The 25,032-nt window shown below is 36.9% G+C and overlaps 1 protein-coding gene across 4 annotated transcripts in view; it reads right to left on the bottom strand.

The window, feature by feature from the left end:
* Positions 1 to 25,032, bottom strand: part of SPAG9 (sperm associated antigen 9) — a 150,358-nt gene that overhangs the window by 7,716 nt on the left and 117,610 nt on the right. For 2 of the 4 annotated variants that reach the window (XM_005890268.3, XM_070389675.1), the window contains 16 exons: positions 21,366 to 21,422; positions 20,071 to 20,244; positions 19,384 to 19,513; positions 18,624 to 18,713; positions 18,205 to 18,372; positions 17,573 to 17,744; positions 13,901 to 14,119; positions 13,434 to 13,629; positions 12,007 to 12,132; positions 10,707 to 10,787; positions 9,976 to 10,043; positions 7,740 to 7,888; positions 6,572 to 6,743; positions 4,518 to 4,631; positions 2,625 to 2,663; positions 1,556 to 1,732 (listed from right to left, as the gene is read on the bottom strand). In XM_005890268.3, the coding sequence (XP_005890330.2) occupies positions 1,556 to 1,732; positions 2,625 to 2,663; positions 4,518 to 4,631; positions 6,572 to 6,743; positions 7,740 to 7,888; positions 9,976 to 10,043; positions 10,707 to 10,787; positions 12,007 to 12,132; positions 13,434 to 13,629; positions 13,901 to 14,119; positions 17,573 to 17,744; positions 18,205 to 18,372; positions 18,624 to 18,713; positions 19,384 to 19,513; positions 20,071 to 20,244; positions 21,366 to 21,422 (2,132 nt within the window). The remainder of the gene's footprint in view (positions 1 to 1,555; positions 1,733 to 2,624; positions 2,664 to 4,517; positions 4,632 to 6,571; positions 6,744 to 7,739; positions 7,889 to 9,975; positions 10,044 to 10,706; positions 10,788 to 12,006; positions 12,133 to 13,433; positions 13,630 to 13,900; positions 14,120 to 17,572; positions 17,745 to 18,204; positions 18,373 to 18,623; positions 18,714 to 19,383; positions 19,514 to 20,070; positions 20,245 to 21,365; positions 21,423 to 25,032) is intronic. The other 2 variants (XM_070389674.1, XM_005890270.2) reach the window with 2 other exon arrangements.

Raw genomic sequence — 25,032 nt, 5'->3', positions numbered from 1 at the left:
TTTTGAGGAAATAACTATACAAAGATATTACACATACACTTCAGGAAGCTCATTACCATGTTGTTAGGAATACTGAATAACTGGTTAGGGTACCATGTGCCAGCTAGGTACACTTAATCATTTAACCTTTGGAACATCCTCAGGAAAAAGTGTGGTGGCTAATCTTATGTGTCTACTTGGCTAGGCTCCATACATTTTGGTCAAACTCCAGTGTGGATACTACTGTGAAGGTATTTTTTAGATATAATGAACATTTAAATCAGTGGACTTTTGAGTAGAGTAGATCAATTACCAGATGCGGGTGGGTCAATCATTTGAAGGCCTTAAGAGAAAAAGATATGTCTCCCAAGGAGAAGGGAATTCTGCCTCCTTTAGACTTAAACTGCAAACACTTAACTCTTTCCTAGGTCTTCAGCCTGCCCTGTAGATTTCAGTCTTACCAGCCCCCATAATTACATGAACCAACTCCTTAAATTAAATCAATCTCTCTCCCCACAGCCTCTTTCTTTTTCTTCCTCTTTCCCTCCCTACTCCACACCCTTTTGGTTCTGTTCCTCTGCAGAACCCTGACTAATACACTGAGATAACGCCACGTCCAACATCACATAGTTGCTGTGGCAAAGCCAGATTTAAACTTTGTCTAACTCCTAAACTTGCGTCTTACAGGGGAGAAAAAAAATCCAAAACACAGGTCCTGCTTACAGATGATCAGTAACATCATTCACTATTCTCAAGGGACATTTTCCATTGGACATCATAACTGCCACTTTTCATCTGGATGGTGCTTTATAGTTCCCAGAGCCCTTTCATTAATCTTTACAACAAATAAGGTTGGTTAACAGCTATTAATCACACCCACTTAGGAAATAAAGAAATGAGTATCAGAGGTTAAGCGACTTGCTTGACACACCAACCAAGTGGCAAAGGCCCAGACCCCAGACTATCTCCGTTCTTTGCCACAACACTGATAAAGGTATTAGAGCACATTTTCCATCTCCTACGAAACAGAGCCTTGACGACAGGGCTTCTTAGAAATCTCCTTTATGAGGTCAAAACTACTCTTGGTATTCTGCAGTGACAAAACACTACTACTGCTTTTCAAAATGAAAAGTCTCTTAAATAAAATCAAGTTTGTTTTTGGGGTGGAAGAGAGATTCTAAAATAGCTTCTATCAAGTATCTCTATAGCACGTTATTCATATTTCCATTATAGACCATTTCAAGGATTATGCTGGAATTATCTGTAATTCCAGTACTTAGTATTAGACTGGATAGAGGGACAGACAATTATAGTTGGTCCTTGAACCATGCAGGAGTTGGGGCACTGACTCTCTGTGTAGTCAAAAATCTGAGTAAAATTAATAGTCAGCTTTCCATAGTCATGGTTCTTACATGACCACAATCTGTATCCAAAGATTCAACCAGCCATGGAATGATGCAGTACTGTGGTGTTCACCACTGAAAAGAATCTGTATAAATAAACCCATGCAGTTCAAATGCACATTGTTCAACAGTCAACTGGACATGCAGTTTCTCAACAGAGTACTCTAACTCACCTGGGACAGCCACAAAAAATTTCACAGCATCCCTGTGCCCATGGAAGCAAAGCTGTGCATGTGCCATTGAACAATAGGGTATAAATGTCCCTGGTGTCACTTTATCACTGTTTTCATCACCATATACTCGAATGACACTTCCAGGACGATTTCCCGATGCTCCTGATGTTTTATTCGCTGCAACAGAAAAACCAAACACCAAATATTTTCCCCTAGAAAATAGTAATGATGCAAGAGGTTACTGGTTAATCCTTATATTATCTAAAAGCTACAGCCAGTTGAGATAAAACAAGAGCAGCAATACCAATTCAAGACAAAGCTGGAAAAAAAGAGATATATAGCATGCTAGTTATTTTTAAGTATCTTAGTAAATGGAGTAGGGGATTTTGCCAGTCTAGCACTGAGTTTACTTTCTAAACACATCTATTAATTAAAAAATCATTTTAGTTAAAACAGCTTTCTCAGGTATATCCACTTTGTTTTTTAATCCTCATTTTAGACAACTAACCAGTTATATAGCTTAAAGTAAACAGGTATATTTTTAAGCAGAACTTTTATACTTTATCTTTTCATTTTTTCCCCTGTGCTAAGTATACTTCCCTTGTGTGATAGTAAAAAGCTGAGCTTAAAAGGATCCATCCAGTACAATACAATAGTTTTTATTTACACCAGACTGATGGTTGGTTAAATTATTTTAGAATGACCAGACTCACAAAACACCCCATTCCATGTGCCAGTAAGTGAATGAAAGAAACATGATTGGTAACAAGAGTAAACAATGTAGATTAATGACAGTTTTCAGAGAGGTTTCGTGTTTTTATTGGAGGGAAAACAAAGTCTGACAGAAATTTCAGCTGCAACAAAAGATGATAAATAGACTAAGCTGCTGAGCAGTAGTTTGGTGGCCATGTAACAAATATTAAAAAACAAAAGAACACCTGCTGCAATGCAGTGACTGCAAGTGGATGACATTTAGGAACATTCAAGAGGGTATCTAGAGACGTGAGAATGGCCTCACGGTGGCCATGAGAAGCCAGGAAGAAGAGTGTGGTTCAGGATCTGAACTTACCCCTCAGCCCCAGTAAACGTCCCTGGTGGAGGATTACGGCTAAAGTGAGAAAGGAGGAAAGGGGACATGGAGAGGTGCATGACGGGGAGGAGAAGGATTACTATGAGCTGCCACTCTTCGCATATTCTATCTGGCAACTCAGGAGCTCAAAGCTCCTAATTAAATAAACAAAATCCAACTTGGTATAATACCAAGAAACATACAAAGTTCTTACCAAAGCCTCTGAAGAACATCGCTGCTCAGAAAGGACAATTTTGTTTACTGTGATTTTGCTTTTCTTAATTATAAAGCAATTTTAATGAATAAGAACTTACTGGGGTGCATTTCCTAATTGCAAATATTCCCCCCTTTTCTTGAAGAAATCCTGTGCAAATGACTATGCCAAAATGGAACTCTCATCTATAAAGAACTGAAATGAACTCTGGGGATCCTGGAATCTCTTAAGATCTAAGAAGTGGTCTAAACACATAGATTTTATAAATAGCTGTCCAGTGGTTAAGAATCTGCCTTTCAATGCAGGGGACACAGGTTCAATCTTTGGTCAGTGAACTAAGATCCCACATTCTGTGGGGCAACTGAAGAAGCCTGCATGCTGCAATGAAGACCTCGCACAGCCAAAAAAAAAATTTTTTAAATAAAAAAAAAAGCGGGGGGGGGCGGGGGGCGGCGGGGAAGGACTCCCTGGTGGTCCACTGGTTAAGAATATGTCTGCCAACGCAGGGAACATGGGTTTGATTCCAAGTTGAGAAGATTCCACATGCCATGGGGCAACTAAGCCCGTGGCACAACCACTGAGCCCATTCCTGGAACTGCTGAAGCCCGGATACTCTAAAGCCTGTGCTCTGCAACAAAAGAAGTCACTGCCGTGAGAAGCTGGAGCACTGCAGCTAGAGAGGAGTTTGTCACAACTCAAAAAGCCCACACGCTGCAATGAAGACCCAGCGGAGGCCCCCAAAATATATAAATTAATTAAATTTAAAAATTTTAAAGAAAATACAGCTGGGATTAAGAATTTACATTCTTTGGGGAATTCCCTGGCAGTCCAATGGTTAGGATTCCATGCTTCCACTGCTGGGGACCTAGGTTCTATCCCCAGCTGGGGAACTAAGATCCTGCAAGCCATGCAGTGTCAGGAAGGAAAAAAAAAAGTTTAGGTTCTTTAAAGGCTCAAAATGTAACACCATCCAGTCTTCCTCCTTTCTCCTAAAAATTCTGGTGTGTTTATTACGTTATTTTATGGTAGTGTTTTCAAATCGTTTTAAATTCTGATGTGTTTATTAAATTACTTTATGGCAATTTTCTCAAATCCTGCCCATGAATTCTGCAACACAAAATCACTTATATAATGAGTGATCAATGTAATGGAACACAGTATGAAAAACATACGAAGTACATTTTGTTCACATTCTTTTCAAATACAAGATAGCTTATCTCTTAAAGTCAGTGTTTGATGACGTCCTAAGTAAGAAATGTCTCCCACAACTCATAAGCTAAATGGGATATTCTAAACTAATTGCCACAGAGGTATGAAAAAACTAGGATATTAGGTAGAAATGTTTCTGGATACTAGTATAATAAGGTTGAAAGAAAAATGGACTATGACCATTATTTAAGGAAATAGATAATACAGTGATTCCCAAAATGAGAAAAACAGTTTTTCAAAATGAAAAACTTTTAACTGTAAATGTTAGTCCTGATACATTTGCTAGAGTTTGTAAGTTTCACAGAAAAAGTGAAGGAACAACAGTTAGATCTTTGCCATCAGTTTGACTTTCTGAATTACCACAGGTTTGCCAATTTAGTTCTATTATTTAGCTCAATTCCTTCCACTTGGATTTCAGACAAGGCTATTCCCCACAACTCTTCTGTGACAGTTACCTAAAAAGTACTTACTTTCTGTCAATGGGATGGAGATAATGACACCATTTCCTGTTCCCACCCACAAACGGTTACAAGACACCATAAGCGCTGTGATCCTCACAAAAGAGAAGCCCAGTTTTCCAGTACCTGTATGGAAGGAGGGAAAACACTTTATTGAAAAGACAGAGCAGATGATGTTTTAGGTTCCAAGTCCCTCAGAGCAGCTGGACTAATGTAATAGAGAGGATTGTGACCAGAGCTGGTTGGATATTTCCAGAAGTCACATCAATCAAGATCAACTCTCATTTGACTTTATTATCTATCAATTCATCTGACAATTCATGGCTATCATCTATCAATCAATATCATCTGACAATTCATGGCTAATAGAAAAAGAAAACTCTGAAAGTGGCTAGCATTATATCATCACTCAGAAGGAAGATGATGTGGATTAGGAAATGTGATGCAGAATTTACTTAAGGACCTGCAAAACCAAGCCAAATAAACCAAAACACAAAACAGAACCAAAAAAAAAGCTCAACAAAAACAGTTTACTAGATTGGGGAAATTAAATGTTCTTCCGTTTTATAAGCTTAGAGAGTTCTTGCTTGCCTTAAATTTCTTTGCATAGGTTAAGAAATGATCTTTGCTAACAAAACCTATACACTTTCCTTTTTATATATTTGGGTCTAAAGTAACTTAGAAATTTTAGGGTACCATATGCATACAATTTAGGGAGAATTAATGCACTTTTTAATTTCAAGGAAATTTTAAACTGATCCTATTTTCAGGGGATTTGAGAAGCAAAATTATTAAACAGGTAATATTAATACATTCAAGACAGATAACATTTAGTCATAAGTTCTACTTACTAGAAATCAGAGTATGACCATAGAATCGCAGTGTTTGAAGGAATCTTAGTCTAAGCTAGAGATCTTTAACCTATGGTCAAAATATATTCCTGAAATTGGTTTGTATCTATGTTTATATATGTGTGAGTCTAGGAAGAGGGCACACAGCAATCATCAGGTTTTCTGAGGGCAACGATTCCAAAAAAAGTTAAAAACCACTGATGTAGTTCAACCTTTCTTCATAAAGAAATCACCTATGATGTTCCTAATAGCACTGGATTAAGCAGAGATAGTCTAAAGCTTAGTCTAAAGCCCCCTTTTCATGGGGCTTTAGTTCTGCAGGGGGAGAGACAGTATGATACTGGTACAATCATAGTAATGATAAGTCCATGAAGAAAAAGTATAAGAAGGCCTAAATAAAGCTGGAAATAAAGATGAGGAAAGGTCTTTTATGGATGTGACATATAAGACATGACCTGAAAGCCAAGTACAAAGGGACTAAGAAAAACTTCTCAGACAGAAGATATAGCACTATGTGAAGGCCTTGATATGGGAAGGAACCTGTTGACTTTAGGTCAGTGTGGACAGACCAGAGTGAGCAAGGAGAGCTGTCCATACCATTTAAGTTCTTCTAATAATCTCACAAAAAAATCTCACCTAAAGACAAGAATATTCTGCACGGCTGGCATTACATAAATGGAGGTATGGCATGGTGATTGTTTGCACACTGGTTACTATGTAGAAACTGACTGGAGTAGAGACAGAAAGATAGAGGTTGTTGGTCATCTGAGGAGGAAAGGATGGTGACCTGGCCTATGGGAATAGTGGTAGAGATAAAGATGTAACTCATTTAAGGGAATTTCCTAGTGGTTCAGTGGTTAGGCCTTGGCAATTTCACTGTGGGCCAGGGGTTCAATCCCAGGCTGGGGAACTAAGATCCCAAAAGTCTTGTGGTGTAGCCAAAAAAAGGCATTACTGGTTTAAGATATTCTGGGGGGAAGACTCGACAGTTCCTGCTGATGGATTAGATGTGGGGAACAACAGAGAAAGAGTCAAAAATGATCTTAAGTTTTTGTCAAGAACCATAGAGTAGATGGATCATTTGCCAACAGTTTCAGTGATAAGAGATCACTATTCCTGAGGCAACTTACTCATTGGTTCTACTTAGCATTTGAAATCATTTAAAAATAAACCATTTTCTTTGATTGACAAAGATAAAATGCTCTGGACGCTTACCTAGCATTTTGCTTACATAAGGCTCAATGTCCACATCCTGCAGATGCTGATAAGTGTGTGCATGATAGAGACGGAGTGTGGAATCCAAGCGAATGGAGACCCACACGCCATCACCCACCCAGGCAAGCTGCCGCACTTGGCTCTCCTTCCTGGGGTGTGCATCAAATGATTTCTAGAAAAGATTGTTCAATCACAATGTTACTTTAATTATCTAGGAGTTAGTGTTTAAAAATTGTGCTAATGTGCACAATAATTTGACAGACTACCTAATAAAAGAGGAGCCTAAATATTGTTTACTCTTATATACACAATTGCTATTATCCCATACTGCAAAAAAAAAAAAAGAAAGAAAAAAGAACTAAAGGATGTTGTGTTAGACTATCAACTTACGAAAGCAATCTTGACACATTCATTCTATGTAACAGCATTCAACAAAAAGACTGAATTGGACCTCAAGATTTTGCATTGTTCCAGAGCAATACACAAAATAAGATCCTATTTATAGTTAAACAAAAATGAACCTACTGTGCTGTATATGTAAGCATATACCTGCATGTAAAGAATATATCTAAAAAATAAACACCAAATGGAACTTCTAGGTTTGTAAACAGGATTTGGGATAAAAAGAGAACTTCCACCTTAAAAATTTCCTACTATTTTTTTTTCTTTAGACAATTAGAATAAATTTATATACTGTGGCAAAACTTTTTAAAGACAACAATGCTAAGAGGTTTTTATTTTTACAATGAATTCCCACTGCAGTATTATTCCTCAGTCTGTGACGTATATATGGATTTGCCTGAATACACACTGAGCAGTGGGGGAGACTTGAGAGTTCTCCTCCCAAACCACCTCTACATGAGTAAACATTTCAAGAACCACATACTTAAGCAATACACGTATGGGTCTACAGATACTCAGACACACATTTAGACTTTCATGTGTGAATCTTCCTTCCTTTAAAAAAAATCACTTCCCATACTCATAGTCAAAAGCAGCAAGAGAGATAAAGTACCATAGAAAGCTGAGAATTCATCCAGTATATCACTGAAGTACCTCAAAATACACAGATTCAGAAAACAATTTCTAAAAAAGCTGAAAATAATTAAATCTTAGGGATTTCAGGTAATATAAATTCAGTAAGTACAGAAAACATGGGTTAACTTGCCTCTATTTTCATGGCCTTTGGCTGAACCACATAAATTTTGTTCCTATAGCCACACCAAACTTTGTCATGTACCACAGTCATGCATCGGATGGAATGGTGCGGTCGTCCAAGATCTAACAGGTGATAGTTTGACAAATCCCACTGTCCATCTTTAAAATAAGAAGTAGATTATTAGTTTATGTATACCATCTTTTACTCAATTTTAACTCAAGAAATATTTTATTTGGGTGTGTAATTAAATTTATTAATAAAGTATCCCCAAATATCATGTATTTCAGTATATATTTACAGATATGAATCCCAGGCAAGCTGTATATATTACATACATACATACATACATACATATATATATATACACACACACATACACACACAGTGTAATATATACAGTTCATATATTACCGATATTAATCTATAAATTAAATCTGTAAATCAGATATAAATCAAACAGAGTTGGACAAGACCTCAAAGATCATATGGTCCAATCTGCCACCCATTACCTGGACCCCCTTGCTCTCAACAGGTGATGTGATAAGTTATTTTTAAGTTACCTATTTACAAAAGTATTTTAAGTATGAGAATGAATTTAAGGTTATTTTGGGCATAATATTGCTCTGGCTCACTTGCATTTTTGATGTATCTTCTTAGATAGAAGTCAAAGGCAACTCACTGCTAAGGCTTTAGGAATTATGCATAACTTTAGTGATGACAAGAAATTCATTACAAATGAGAACCAACCACTGTAAGCTCGCTTTGCTTGATAATTTCAGTGAAGGAAAACATACTTCCTCACAAAGCAGCTGTTTCATTTTAAGAAAACTGTAATTATCTTAAAAATATTCCCCATACTCAGCTAAAGTCTGCGTTCTTGTACATAATCATTCTTTAATCTGTAGTTTTGCCTAATGGAAACACAGAATAAATCTAGTCTCACTTCATTGCTACTGCCCTGTCTTCTCTTTTCAAAACCAAGCATCTCTGGCATGTGTTCTGGACACATCAGTTTATGGAACTTTCATCCTAACTCCATTTTGTCCAGATCCATTTCATGTTATCTTTCTACCAGAGTTGAGCAGGATCATCAGCCCTGCTCTGGACACTAATTTCTATGAGGTTTAGCATGTTAACTAACTTGTACTGAGTTTAATGTCATCCTTTAGGTAACTGTCACTCTTCACACAAATCTCCATCTACTCTTCGGAACCCAAATGCAGGACTTTACATTTATCCTTATTAAATGTATTTTGTCTTGCTCAGTTTTGGATTCAATTTACCAAAACATTTATTATTCCATTTTTCTAGGTTCTCCTACTCACTAGTTGAGTGACCATGAACAAGTAACTAAAATACTGTGCCTCAGTTTTCTCAGCTACAAAATGAGGATGACAACAGAATTTTCTTCATAAGTTGCTGTGCAGATTAAACTCAGATACCGTCTATAAAGGCCCTGAACAACGTAAAACAGAGGCCTCTCTTTTCGTTATGCAGTCATTAACCAAAAATCTCTAGGCACCTAAGTATCATCTACCTCACATTTCTTGAGGTTGCAAAAAGATATGAGATGTTGGAAAAGCCTTGCAAAAATTAATTAATAAAATAAAAATTAATTTTTGCAAGGCTTTTCCAAAGTCTCATGTCGGATCTATATTCTTATATTTCCCGATCCACCAATCTAGTAGGAAGGAGACATCACTTTTGGATGATACATGTACCACGGAATTATATGCTCAATTTCTTTAATTCACTCAATGCAGTTTTCTGATACCTTCTGTCTGCAGATGGTAGAAACACTGCTTTAAAGGGGAAGAATATAAAAAATGTGACAAGAAAATGATTAAACTTTACCTAATTAAAAATTCTTTTCAAGAACATTCCAAATGTAAGTGAATGCAAATTACTTTTAAAATACTGGACAAAAGAAACCATATCCTCTCACTAAATTAGGTCTATGACTAGAAAACAAATAAATACTTCCATTGCACATTATTTAAGAGGACCTTAAGGACTATTTGCTCAGTATGGTAAACAAATTTTCACTGAGGTATATGATTAATGTATGCCTCCAGTCAAGCACTCACATATTTACTCATTTCATACACGGTTAGTATTCAGTTTAAACCTTTATTCTTTCTCCTATGAAATATCATTTCTTTAAAACATAAGAGGTCAATCTGTTTGAAAATGCTCTTGCAAAGCAACAAATCAGGGCACACATTATATATTCACAGAAACTCACCAACTCCTCTGTGAAAGATGGCAAGGGTCCCATCAGCTAGGGCCACTAACACAATTCCTTTCACGTGTCTGCAAACAGGAAAGGGGATTTCAGAACTCTCCATTTGGGAATACAGAAGACATCACATGCTACTGAACTAGTTCAGAGGTCCTCAGAAGACCAATCTGTGCTGTCAGGAGCTTACAGGAGAATCTAAAGGAACAGATTCTTTTCTTCACTGAGAAAAGTCTCGTTATCAAAATGTCAGCTGGACTAAATAGGAAGCATGTGTGGTGACTCAGCTGTTTCACTTTCTAACCTCTCATTGCAGACAAAAGGTCCACAGACCAGAGGCACACACCTTGAGTAGAAAGAGTCAGCTCTGTGGATCTAAGCGACAAACTGACTTTTCACAGTCAACATACAGAAAAGGACTAGTCAGTCAATCACTCAATCAACATATTCACAAAGTATAAAGAATATTCTAAAACAAATATCACGGGTTTTAATTGGTTTTCTCGCCAACAGACTAAAGAACTCTCAGTACAGTGAGGAATCAACCTGGCAAGTTTTCTCTTCTACTTAAAATTATCTGGTTTATTTCCTAGTTTCAATCTCATTCATAAAGAGGGTTAAAAAAGACATGGATACTGATTTAGTCATGAAGTGCATGTTAACTTTAATAGTCTTAGAATCTAGTTTATACCAAAATACATATTTTTCAAAGGAAGAATTTCTAAAATAAAACTTACACAATACTGAGAATCGAATCTTTAAGTTTAATAGAATGGAGACATTTCCTCCACTGGGCTACAGATGAATGGACATACAAACTGCAAGAACAAAATCAAGACTGGTAAGGCATAGAGAACACATCAAGTAGTTGCTTATATCTAATAATGACACAAAGTTTCTTCAAAAGAAAAGAAGAGTAACATAAAAATTTCAGGACAAAACAAGGAAAGGATAGGCCTAAGGCAGAGAAATAAGCTGCTTAAGCAAACAGAAACATAAAAAGAAGGAAAAGCCAGAACTAATGCATGGCTGGTTTCAGATTACCACATACTTCAGAATCCTTGGCTATCAATCTTAAAAAAAAAAAAATAGTCTTCTTACTTTTCTACTACACTGAGCTATAAATTTCTGAAACCAGAGTGGTTTACATCAGGGAGTGGCAAACTAAGGCCCACAGGCCAAATCCAGCCATCTACCTGTCTTAGCACAGTTTGCAAACTAAAAATGGTCTTTACATTTTTTAAATGGTTGGGAAAAAAAAAACAAAAAAAACAAAAGGAGAGTATTTCATGACATACAAGACTTATATGAAATTCAGTGTTCGTAAGTTTTATTATTAGAACATATCCACACCAGTTCACTTAGGTATTGTCAATGCAGTGGCTGCTTTTGCACAACAGCATAGTTAAGAAGATGCTACAAAGATCATAAGGCAACAAAACCTGATATATTTCTTGTCTGACCCTTCATAGAGAAAACGTATGTCAAACCTTCATTTTGTAGTATTAGTCCTTTATGGGAAAGATGCACTAGTGACCTTGTTTAACCTTAGGAAAAGCACAAGTCTGTGAGACTCTTCACACTACTACAGAGTGGAGAAGTCCTGTAGTGTTTATCAGCTCCTACGCTTTTGGACTGTTATTTGTCCTTGTTTTCCCGGAAGTTATGTTTAAAATTGGGCCTTTCTGCAGCCAGAGATTTTTTTAATCCCTTTTATTTCTTGAACAACTTCTGTTGTTCAGGATCTCCTATTTTTAGATCACCCAGATTTTAAAGTTTACTTTTTTCCCAAGAATATTACATGAAGGGAATATCCTATGACAAACATACGGTTTACCGTTCAGAACCAATGCCAAGTCCAAGTCCAATTTATGAGGTAGCTGCAATATAACTTCAAAACTGTGCGTATATAAAATTCTTCACTTTGATAGGCACTTTTTGTTTGTATCTGTATGTAGCACATTTTAGTTATCTTAAGATTTCTAAAGCAAAAGTGAAAGACTAAAGATTTCTAATATTTAAAGAGTTGATACCTACCACCCATTTTGAGCTCCAAGCCACATAGTTGGTAAAAGGCTACTCATTTTCTGGGCTTCCTCTCTCACCAGGTCTTGTTCATTTGGCAATACTGATATTTGATCTTTATATGCATCTGAGTCATTACTGGAAAAGGTGGGACAAAAGGAAAAAAAATCTTATTGTGTTTAGCTACAGTTTTCAGGAATTGATAATTTCTACATTTTAGTGTATTGTTAAAAAATAAATTCCAGTAAAGCCAAAGTTAAATGATTATATTAAACATTTCAGAGACAGTGAGAAAGGGAGGGAGAGAGGGTGGAGGGAAGGCAGGCAGGCAAGGCAATGGGAGGCGGAGGGGAGGGAGAATAAGAAAGAATGAAAGGTATATAAATACATATATTGCAGCAATTGTACCAGAAGTAACACTGACATACTAGGAGGCTCAAGGTACAGATAAGGGAAATAAGACACAGTAACGAAATATAGCAGTTAATATCCAGACTAAAGTTAAAGTTCTCCCTTATAGTTATCTTGAATTTTATGAGTTTCTTCTGTGGGGATAGGAGGAGGAGATATGGTTTGTTTTAAAACTACACATATGTACACATACACACACACACACAGACAAACACAGGAGGGTTAATTATCAACAATGTTCTAAAATAAGTAAGCTGAAAAAAATAAAAATAAAAAATAAAATAAAATAAGTAAGCTGAAACGTGCTTTTATTCTACCCCCATGCTTTATTTCTTTGGACTGTCAGAGGACATTTAGTTTTAAAAAAAAGCATAACTGGGCTATCAAATTCAAAACAGACAAATGAATCAGTAAGTCTAAAAAGATGACTTTAGACCCCTATCAGCTTTCTATAAGGCCTAGAGAAGACAAGAAAGGAAATTAAACAACTCTTTCTTTTGAAGGAAAAGCTTGAAACAAATTGTTTTCTAATAAAATACTTGCCAGAAATCTAAATTCAAAAGGTCATTAAAACCCACATGGGAAATTTAAATGGCCAGTTTTGTGGATAGAGTGGGTGTAGGAGTGGGGATTAAAATAATGAGTTATTAACAGAATAGAAGACAGTGAGTACAATTTTTTAAAAATCCATAGATATTTGGTATGGCTTTTTAAAAAAATTGTACTCACTGTCTTCTATTCTGTTAATAATTCATTATTTTAATCCCCACTGACTGGTAAGGATTTTGACTAATATACTTTATAAGCAAGATTTTTTGAAGTTGCAAGGAATAGAGAGCAAATGGGGGAAAAATATGTCTAGAGAGAATGCAATGTAAGGAACAGATGAAGACATAGTGGAATATGTAATAACATCTAAACCTGCCACAACAATGTCAATTAGTAGGAATATTTTGGCTGCTTGAGATCATTTTGGTTCCTTTTACATGTGTACTCTGGTTTCCTAAGTTGTTTACCCATTTTTATACCTTGACTGATATACTGGTGACAGGTCTTCTGGGATTTGAACTCCCAAAGGATCTGTAAACACATGCTCTGTGTACACGCCAGTTTGGGAGACATCCACAGTATCTTCAGCTGATCCTGCATTGCCTTCTGTAGCTTCAGTTGCTTCTTCTGCTGTTGGAACATTTTCATCAATCTCACTATTTTCTGTTTCCTTTTCTAAAAAATAAATAAAGCATGCTAACCATTCCAAGTTTGAGCTTCTCTTCCAATCACTTCCCCCACCAAAACCCCCTCTATAGAATTACACTCTTACCCTCTTCTCCATGTAATAAAATTAAGGATTCTTGATTTCATTTAACAATCATCACAGCATCCTCTTTCAAGCTCTTTCATCCCTGTTACTTTAAAATCTAAGTTAAGTCCACAATGAGTCACCTGGGACAGGCTCAGACACTGTACAGATGGTACCTAAAGAAGACAAACATACCTGGTGGTTTTTCCATCACTGGAGAAGGTTCATTGGTATTAGGGGATGTGGCAGCTGCTGTCACACCTTCTGCAGAACAACCAACTACTGTGATGCCTCCCAACAGGCTGTCTGTCTCTGCTGAGCTATTGCTTGTCATGCTTCCACATAAAGATGCTTTGTCTACTTGTCCAGATTCTGAAAGCTCTTCTCCTGCAGGGTAGTCTGTTTCTCGGGCTCCTGAAGTACAAGATAAACCTTCTTTAAATAGCTCAGTAAACTTCTGTAAGTAGCATTTTCTCTATTAAGGTAACTATAGGTTTGAAATAAGGGTAAAGGTGAGAAAAATATCTATGCAAATACACTGCCAAGATAGTAAGTAAATTTTATTTAAACTAATTTAAACTCAATTCACAAATTGAGAAAGTAGTTTAAAAATTAAGATATTAAATGCAACAATAATAAATAATAATTAATGCAAGCACAAGTAAACAAAAAAATGTCAGAAATGTATTTCTGTTCTTAATATGAGTTCTTAAAGCAGCCAACTAATGAGATTAAAAACAACAAAATATAATTCTGACAAGTCAGCAAAAATTTTTTAAATTATCACTATTTCTATTTCAAATATGAATTTCTGCCACTATTAAAAATTAATACAGCCTAGGTGTATATAGTACATTAAGATATTAGTAACACACTTAAAAACTAAGCATTTAACATTTAAAAAATCTTTTCAGTTCTCTTTATTTAGAAAGCTATTCTTACCCATATCACATTAAAAAATTTTATTATAGTAAAATATACGTATGTTGTTGCTCAGTCACTCCGTTGGATCCGATTCTTTGTTATCCCATGACTGCAGCTCACCAGGTTTCCCTGACCTTCACTAACTCCCAGAGTCTGCTCAAACTCCTGTCCATTGAATCAGTGATGCCACCAAAACATTTCATTCTTTGTCATCCCCTTCTCCTCCTACCTTCAATCTTTCCCAGCAACAGGGTCTTTTCCAATGAGTCGGCTCTTTACATCAAGTGGCCAAAGTACTGGAGCTTCAGCTTCAGCATCAGTTCTACCAGTGAATATTCAGGGGATTTCCTTTAGGATTGACTGGTTTGATCTCCCTGATGTCCAAGGGACTCTCAGAGTCTTCTCCAACACCACAGTTTGAAAGCATCAATTCTTTGGCACTTAGCCTTCTTTATGGTCCAACTCTCACATCCATACATGACTATTGGAAAAACGACAGCTTTGACTATATGGACTTTTGTTGGCAAAGTGATGGCTCTGCTTTTTAAAACACTGTCTAGATTTGTCATGGCTTTCCTTCCAAGGAGCAGGAGTCTTTTAATTTCATGGCTCTAGTCACTGTCCATAGTGATTTTGGAGTCCAAGAAAGTAAGACGTCACTGTTTCCATTTTTTCCCCCATCTATTTGCCATGAAGTGATGGGACCAGATGCCATGATCTTAGTTTCTTGAATGTTGAGTTTTAAGCCAGCTTTTTCACTCTGGTCTTTCACCTTCATCAAAAGGCTCTTTAGTTCCTTTTCGTTTTCTGCCATTAGGATGGTGTCATCTGCATATCTAAGGTTATCAATATTTCTCCCCACAATCTTCATTCCAGTTTGAGCTTCATCCAGCTGGTATTTCACATGATATACTCTGAATGTAAGTTAAACAAGCAGGGTGACAATATACAGCCTTGACATACTTCTTGCCCATTTTTTAACCAGTCTGTGGTTCTGTGTCTGGTTCTAACTGTTGCTTCTTGACTTGCATACAGATTTCTTAGGAGGCAGGTAAGGTGGTCTGATATTCCCATCTCTTCAAGGATTTTCCAGTTTGTTGTGATCCACACAGTTAAAGGCTTTAGTGTAGTCAATGAAGAAGAAGTAGATGTTTTTCTGGAATTCTCTTGCTTTTTCTATGATCCAATGGATGTTGGCAATTTGATCTCTGGTTCCTCTGCCTTTTCTAAATCCAGCTTGTACATCTGGAATTTCTCCGTTCACATACTGTTGAAGCATAACTTGAAGGATTTTGAGCGTTATCTTGCTAACATGTGAAATGAGGGCGACTGTATGGTAGTTTGAACATTTTTTGGCATTGTCCTTCTCTGGGATTGGAATGAAAACTGACTTTTTCCAGTCCTGTGGCCACTGCTGAGTTTTCCAGATTTGCTGACATACTGAGTGCAGTACTTTCACAGCATCATCTTTTAGGATTTGAAATAGCTCAGCTGGAATTCCATCACCTCCTCTAGCTTTGTTCAGAGTAATGCTTCCTAAGGCCCACTTGACTTTGCATTCCAGGATGTCTGGCTCTAGGTGAGTGATCACACCATCATGGTTATCTGGATCATTAAGACCTTTTTTGTATAGTTCTTCTGTGTATTCCTGCCACCTCTTCTTATCTTCTGCTTCTGTTAGGTCCTTACCATTTTTCTCCCCTTTATTGTGTCCATCTTTGCATGAAATGTTCCCTTGGTATCTCTGATTTTCTTGCAGAGATCTCTAGTCTTTCCCATTCTATTGTTTTTTCCTCTATTTTTTTGCATTGTTCACTTAAAAGGCTTTCTTATCTCTCCTTGCTATTCTCTGGAACTCTGCATTCAGATGGGTATATTTCCTTTTCTCCTTTGCCTCTCACATCTCTTCTTTTCTCAGCTATTTGTAAGGCCCCCTCCGACAACCATTTTGCCTTTTTGCATTTCTTTTTCTTGGGAATGGTTTTGGTTTTGATCACTGCCTCCTGTACAATGTTACATACCTCCATCCATAGTTCTTCTGACACTCTATCAGATCTAATCCCTTGAATCCATTTGTCACCTCCACTGTATAATCATAAGGGATCTGATTTACATCATACCTGAATGGTCTAGTGGTTTGCCCTACTTTCTTTAAGTCTAAATTCTGCAATAAGGAGTTCACGATCTGAGCCACTACATAAAGTCGGCCATATTAACCATTTTAAGTGTGTAATTCAGAGGTATTAATTATATTCACAACATTGGGCAGCCATCACAGCTATCTACATCCAACATTTTTCTGTCATTCCATATAGGATACCTATACCAAGTAAATAACTCTCTGATCGCCATACCCTTACCCTAGGAATCTCTAATTTAATTCTGTTTATGAATTTGCCAGCTCAGATAGACAACTCAGATAAGTAGAATCATACAGTATTTGTGTCTGAGTTGTTTCTAAGGTTAATCTATGTTATGGAACGTATCAGAGTCTCATTCCTTTATATGGCTGAATAATATTTCACACTATACATCAACTTTTTTTTTTTTTTTTTTTGCTGTGCTGGGTGCCATGTGGGGTCTTAGTTCCCCATCCAGGGACTGAACCCATACCCCTGCAGTGGAAGCACAAAGGCTTAACCACTGGACTCTCAGGAATTTCCTTTAATTTTTAAACCAATGTTTTAATATCACATAGTATTTAATATGGAATTCTAAAAGGCCTAATCCATACTAATAGCCCCTTGCCCTCTGATTTCCACCCTTCTCAAATTTCCATTGTTTTATTTTTTTCACAGTATCTGAAAATATCCTTAGTCATTTGAACTCAGTTTCTTTTTTGCCTTCACAAACTAGAAGAGATGCATAACTGTATCTCTAGTAACCAATCAGTTTCTACCAGTGAGGAGCTGTGGATGGTGCAAAGAGAGGAACTACTCTTACCTGGTACGCTTGATATACACAGAACATGAGAGTTACAAACAGTGAAGCTGTCTAGGATGTTGCCTGGTTGAACAGCATCGATAATGATAACTTTTGTAGCTGAATGAGTGCTGGTACAGATCCAGACTAGACTGGATAATTCTTCTTGATTTTTTAACTCCTTCTGTTGTTCCTGCATAGGCAAAGCAAAGAAAATGAATGTTTAAAATGAGATGTGTGCATAAATATTTATATGGCTGTGCTAGTACACTAAAGGACACTACTATTTAAAGTTCACTTCCAGATTATTTAGAAGGCTGAGAGGATATCACCTTTCAACAATACTTAGTAGACAAAAAACTAGCAGCTAAAGCAGATCAGTGATAAAAAATGTTCTCTATCTTGACTGTGATAGTTGTTTCACAGATTCACACATTTGTCAAAACCCTTTGAACTGTACTTATTTTGAGTGTATACTTTATTGAATGTAAAATATACTCTAGTAAAACTGACCTAAGAGTGAGGGCGGGGATGAGGAGTAATCAAGGGCATAGTAACCCCAATTAGAAGTTGGACCTAGAAGTAAGTCTGAGACCAAAGAGCTAAAACTATTAGTCTCAGAAACAGGGGCAGATGCCAATGCAAGCACTTACCTTAAGTTCCTGGTCTAACTTGTCTAAGCTATTCTGAGATGCACTTCGCTGTTTACTGCCTTCTGCTTCCAAACCAGCAACATCCTTGTAAAATACACTTGCTCCAACAACAGAACCACCATCTCTGGTCTTCCCACCAGACAAATTGACTCCAACAGCACACCACAGCTTTTTTGGGTTAAAAAAAAAGATGGTATTAAGTCATTTTCTCTCTAAAAATGTTTAGAGAGAAACTCTTCACATTCCCTTAATAGATGTAATGATTACAAAGAGAGGGCTCTAATATTTAAACTATTTCAGTCTAAAACAACAAAATGAGTAACTCTGCCCACAAAAGTAGAATTTAAACTCCTTCTGTTTTAGAAAAAATCCATCAAGACTTAAAAGTAATGTTACCTTTAATTTCAAGATTACTTTACCTTCATTGATGCATCTTTTTCATCTAGAGGTCTGAGATAGACAGGCACAGGTAAATTTTTCATCTTGTTTTCCCCTTGTCCGTTGGTTACCTAATAATTGGGAAGGGGAGAGAAGGACACATGGGGTAAGTCTCATTAAAAGTGAACTTACAGAACCAGAGACATGGGCAAGCACTGCTATAACATATTTACTCTATGAAGTCAAGTTCAAGTTAACTTTGTCTTTCTTACTTGAAAAATGAGCAAAGAATCAAGTGGTAATTAAAGAAAATAAGGGAGCTCAGAAAAAATACACTAATTCACAGACCTGTTAGTACACACATGTGGGTGTGACTGTGTGTGTTGTGTGTGTGTTTTAGGGGTAGGGAATATGTTCTTGAAAGACGTGAATTGAGTTTTAACAGTTTGAAAGGCTCCATGAGGAAGGCTTCTTTTAATGTTTAAACGATACTATTTTTCTTTTAAATGAAATCTTCAATATTAAAACAGAGTACGTTATCTCAAAGTCCCATACTCAACCACCTCCTATATTGACCCCTCTCCCTCTTCACAGAACTCAGAGGCATTTCTTTTGAACTGTAGGGCTTCAGAAAACAGCCTGAAAACAAAACCACAATCCTTAATGCTTCTCTAAACATGTGCCAAATTCATGCTGCTTGAAACCAGCAGGTCTGGGATGTGTATTTAGAATCTTTCATGCCCAGGCCTACTCCTCTCTCTGTATTTCCCACTAGACGTTCTTACCATATTCAAACATTACCTGTTTGTATTTCTGAGGCAGACTCCAGCCAAAAGCCTGCACTCTACCATCTTCCTTCTGAACATGGGCCTTTACCTGACGATACTGTTCTCTCTTTTGTTCTCTGCGTGAGGCTAAACTAGCTTCAGTTCTAAAAGAAAAAGAAATTTCCTTTTTTAATTAAGAGAATATAACAATAGCTTATCTCCCTTCTTCTGCTAAAATAGAAATGAAAAGAAAAAATTACCTTTGTGTCAGTTTACAGATAATATATAATTGAATCCTAACAGCTCTGAGGTAGGCATTCATGCTCATTTATAGGCATGAGAGGTTAACTTTCCCAGGTTTATGTACCTAATGAGGAACAGAGTCAGGATGGGAAGCCAACTTCCTCTTACAACAATAAGTGTTAGTCGCTCAGTCATGTCAGACTCTTTGCAACCCATGGACTATAGCCCGCCAGGCTACTCTTTCCATGGAATTCCCCAGGCAAGAATACTGGAGTGGGTAGCCATTCCCTTCTCCAGGGGACCTTCCCAACCCAGGGATCAAACCCAGGTCTCCTGCATGGTAGGCAGATTCTTAATCCTCTGAGCCACTAAGGAAGCCCTTTATAGTTCCATCCAAACCCTTACAGCTGATCTGATAAGAGGTAAGAATATTCTCAACTGTTATTTAGGCATAACCATTAGTCTGGAAAATACTTACTCTTCGCTAAGGAAATCAAAGGCTCTGGACTTATCCCCAGGGAGTTGAGATAAGGTGCTGCTTCTTTTCTTGACGGAAGGCGTAACGTGAGAGGTTGGTGCATTGTACTTCAGATTAACTGGTGGTTCGGGCTTCTTAGTAGTGTTACTTGAGGAGCTGAAAAGTCGGCTGAAACTAAAAGGAAAGTAAGAGAGAATGTGTGTGTGCGGTGTGTGTATGTATCACACGCATGCTTAAGAACAAGCCACAATTCTTCACAATTTCCAGAGTTTTTACAAGGCAATGAGTTAGAAACTAGCAAAAAGACTTTTTGTAGTAACACACTGGAGCCTTAGCAATAATTCACAGCCAAACTCAGACATTCAGGAAAGAGAAACCATTGCCTACAACGGCAAATCCCTGTTCTTTAATTAGTAACTCTCATAATGAAAGGAAGAAGCTCTTGAGTACAGAGACCTTCTCATAATGAAGAAAGACAGTTCCTTTAGCCAGCCAGTGGTTGTTAAACAGCAAGGTACAGCTGTGTGGTTTGAACAGAAGCTTAGTAAGCAACCTCTAAAAATAGTGATCAAGTACTAGAACACATATTACCATTTTATCACACATCTTATACATTTCCTTACTAACCTCAATTTAAGTAACTATTTTTTCACATTCACTCAAAAAGAAAAAAAAAACCACCTTATTTCTATTAAATAGCAGATTCCTCAAAAAGGGGTAAGTTTTAAACACAATAAAAGCATAGTACTTCTGGCACAAACGCAGTTCAAGTCCAAAGCACAAACATACACACACTACTCAAACCCCAAGAACACTAAATTTCTGATCTTCGCTCTCTGAATTTTCTTACAATCACACAACCAATGAATCAGTAAGTTATTTAATGGGGATCTAGGAAATCATCAACTCTAAAAATAATTCCCCATTATTCTATTTAATTGAGCAGAGGATGCCACCAAATGCACAACCAACATGATGCAGCTTACGATAACACTAATTTTTTTGTCCTCAAGAACAGCCTTACCGAGCTGGCATACTACATACCAAAAAGAAAAAATTCAGTTTATCAAAATGAATCTTTGATATATGGTAAAACCAATACAATATTGTAAAGTTAAAAAATAAAATTTAAAAAAAAAGAAAGAAACTGCATTAAAAAAAAAGTACAGTTTAGCTATATACCCTAATTTAAAAAGGAAAGTAAGAAGAAATCATTTGTGAAAACAGATTGATTCTAATCTTCTTTGTCTCAGAGTGCTGCTATCTAATGTCTTCATGTGACTTTAGATACTTACAACTGCCAAATGCTTGACCTTTTCTTCTCCTGCATGGCTGGATTTTCTCTTGACGCACTACATGGAAAGGGAGAAGGAAAGAAAAGGAGGGAGAGAGATGAAATGAATGTGTCATCAGTGAGACGGTCTAGCTTTCTATCTAAACAACCAGGGACCCAAGAAGCTCATGAAATACCTGGAGAATCAACAAGTTTAATAAAAAATTACTCTGACCTACATGTGTCAGTCAGTCTGTTAAGGCCAACACAACTAATAATACTGAAATCCCATCCCTTCCTCAAGAGCTCAGACTGATAGAGAAAAAATTGCTATCTGTGCAGGACAGACAATCAACAAGCCTGAATGTTAATGTTTAAATCTTTTATTGATGAGATATCCTCCAACTTTCCTTCTTATTAGGTTGGTACAAAAGTAACAGCAGGGTTGCATTGTTGAAACCTGCTGTTTGATATTGGAATACATTCTTAAATAAATGTGGTCATGTTATACATCATTTTAATGTGCATTTCTTGCTTTATGCTTTTTTTGTTAATGACTTTTTACTGTTTATATTTATTTTGGACTAGGGAAATGATATTAGACAAAAAGCAAATTTGAATGATTTTTTTATTCGAGTTCAAAATGGGTCGTAAAGCAGCGGAGACAACTTGTAACATCAACAATGTATTTGGCGCAGGAACTGCTTGCTAATGAACACACAGTGCAGTGGTGGTTCAAGAAGTTTTGCAAAGGAGACAAGAGCCTGAAGATGAGGAGCATAGTGGCTGGCCATCGGAAGCTGACAACGACCAACACAGAGCAATCACTGAGCTGATTCTCTTACAAGTACATGAGAAGTTGCCGAGGAATTCAACGTCAACCATTCTACGGTCATTTGGCATTTGACACAAACTGGAAAGGTGAAAAAGCTCAGTAAGTAGGTGTAACATGAGCTGGCCAAAAATCAAAAACATGGTCATTTTGAAGTGTTGTCTCCTCTCATTCTGTGCAACAACGATGAACTATTTCTTGAAGGGATTGACATGCGACGAAAAGTAGATTTTATATGACAACTGGCGACAGACCAGCTCAGTGATTGGACTGAGAAGAAGCTCCAAATCACTTCCCAAAACCAAACCTGCACCAAAAGAAAAAGTCATGGCCACTATTTGGTGGTTTGCTGCCAGTGTGATCCATTACAGCTTTCTGAATCCTGGCGAAACCATTACATCTCAGAAGTATGCTCAGCAAATCAATGAGATGCACCAAATACTGCAATGCCTGCAACCAGTATTGGTCAACAGAAAGGGCCCGATTCTTCTCCATGACAACACCTGACTGGCGTGTCACACAACCAATGCCTCAAAAGTTGAACAAACTGAAGTTTAGTATCATCCGCCATATTCACCTGACCTCTGCCAAACTGACTACCACTTCACACATGTTGACAACTTTTTGCAGGAAAAGTGCTTCCACAACCAGCAGGATACAGAAAATGCTTTCCAAGAGTTCGCTGAATCCCGAAGTACAGATTTTTACACTACAGGAATAAACAAACTTGTTTTTCACTGGCAAAAATGTGTTGACTGTAATGGTTCCTATTTTGATTAATAAAGATGTGTTTGAGCTTAGTTATAATGATTTAAAAGTCACAGTCTGAAACTGTAATTACATTTGCATCAACCTAATATTAAAATATTGCATTGTAAATCTCTGTCTCTACATAAAGATATTGTTTGTCTTATATTTCCAGTTCTCAAAAACTAGCTTGTAACTTCATTGTTCTAATGGGTCATTTTTCACAGGACTAACTTTTCCATCACTGAAAAGCTGACCAGGAAAGAAAATAAACTGGACTGATTAGGTAATTAGGCAAATTTTTTTTTTTTTTTTTTAAAGGGCACTGCAAACTGATTTAGTATGGCTGTAAGGATTTTGCCATCACTGTCAGAGCTCCCTTTTCTGTTTTGTTTTTTTTTTTTTTTTTGACTAATTTTAAAACATCTTTTAATTCAATGGAGAAAGTTACCATTTTTTTTTCACTTGTTGACTACCATTTGGCTGTGAAAATTAAAAATAGTAATAAAAAGTGGAGCCTGACTATATGTCTCAGTTGTTAAACTATTTACTTATTATTTATTCAAAATCTCTTTATTAAAAGAAGGTGTTTAAGAACATATTTGTTAGTATATTGGTTTCTTTGTCCAATAAGTAAAGATAAGATACTAATCAGGCTTTCCTGGTGGCTCAGTGGTAAAGAATCCACTTGCCAATGCAGGAGACATGGGTTCGATCCCTGGGTTAGGGAAGATCCCCTGGAGGAGGGCATGGCAACCCACTCCAGTATTCTTGCCTGGGAAATCCCATGGACAGAGGAGCCTGGTGGGCTACAGCCTGTGGAACTGCAAAAGAGTCAGGTATGACTTAGTGACAAAAACATCAAGACACTACTTATCTTCTTCCTTCTTAGCAGTTATAAGAAATTACAACTTTTGAAAACTGTGAATGTGCTATATAAAATGTTTCATTCATTACTATTAAGTAAAGAATATAATCATAAGGAAGTGAAAGTGGTAGTTAGAAAATACTTTCATAAAGTTTAAAACAATGGGTCAGTGTGTACTGTTACTGGTGTATCTGATGTGACCATCCAAACTGAAAAATATGGGCAAATTAGGGGGCAATTAGTTTACAAACTTTTCATGAACTCTTTAAAATGGAAGTAACAAACACTGTTACTGAGGATATGACCATTAGAGGGCAGCATTAATAAGTAAGATCCAACTGACAAAGGTGTCAGTGGAAGGTTGCTTTTATACAGGACTAGTCAGAAAGGAGAAAAAAAATCAGGACTATTTTACAGGAAGACATTGAGGAAGAATGATTTTGTTTCTTATGTTGAATATTTTACAGGAAGACATTGAGTAAGAATGATTTTGTTTCTTATGTTGAAAATGAAAATTTTATCTCTTCCTGACATTATTGCAAAAGTAGTGTCAGTTTCTATATTCTTTTAAAAAACGACTGATGAAAGAAATGTTCACATATTGAGGTATGGAGAAGTATTCTGGCTTATACATCCTTTAACTGAAATGTTATGCTAACTTAAATGCCTATTTGTGGACTATCAAACATATATTATACATATGCTTTAATTATTAAAGAAAAGGGTGCACTGACCAGAAGTAAAGAATGTCTATGTTAAAAAAATAAAAGATGAAATGCCTCCCTTCCTGGGACACCAATGCTGATACTCAGTCCTTTGATGGTAAGCTCCCTTTCCAGGTGGCAAGAGCATACTGCCTTACTGTGTACACGCTGATCTGGTGTTTTAGAAACCCTGAAGGAATGTTTCCCTGACTTGGTTGATTTTGCTTGTTCTGACAAGATATAAAAGTGAGCTGAAAACTATACATCTCTCAGTTATCAGAGAGGCTCTCTCCCAGGTTACAGTCCTCCATTTGGCACCAAAAAAACTCTTCCATTTCAATTATAGATTGTCTATTGATTATTTTCGTCGACAGACTACTCAACTGCCTTTGAGAGGTTGTGGGAATAGTGGGAGCCTCCAAGAGGCTCTACTGGCCCAAAAGGCACCCACTTCATCACATTCTATTTCTAATTGCCAGCGTTTCTTTAGACCTTTCCTAGTAAACAGAGCAAGGGCTTGGATCCCCAAGGGAAGACT

Source organism: Bos mutus, chromosome 19 (genome assembly GCF_027580195.1).
Source record: "Bos mutus isolate GX-2022 chromosome 19, NWIPB_WYAK_1.1, whole genome shotgun sequence".
Classification (NCBI taxonomy): Eukaryota; Metazoa; Chordata; class Mammalia; order Artiodactyla; family Bovidae; genus Bos; species Bos mutus.
The sequence above is the reverse complement of the archived record's forward strand: the minus strand, read 5'-3'. Positions and strand labels throughout refer to the sequence as shown.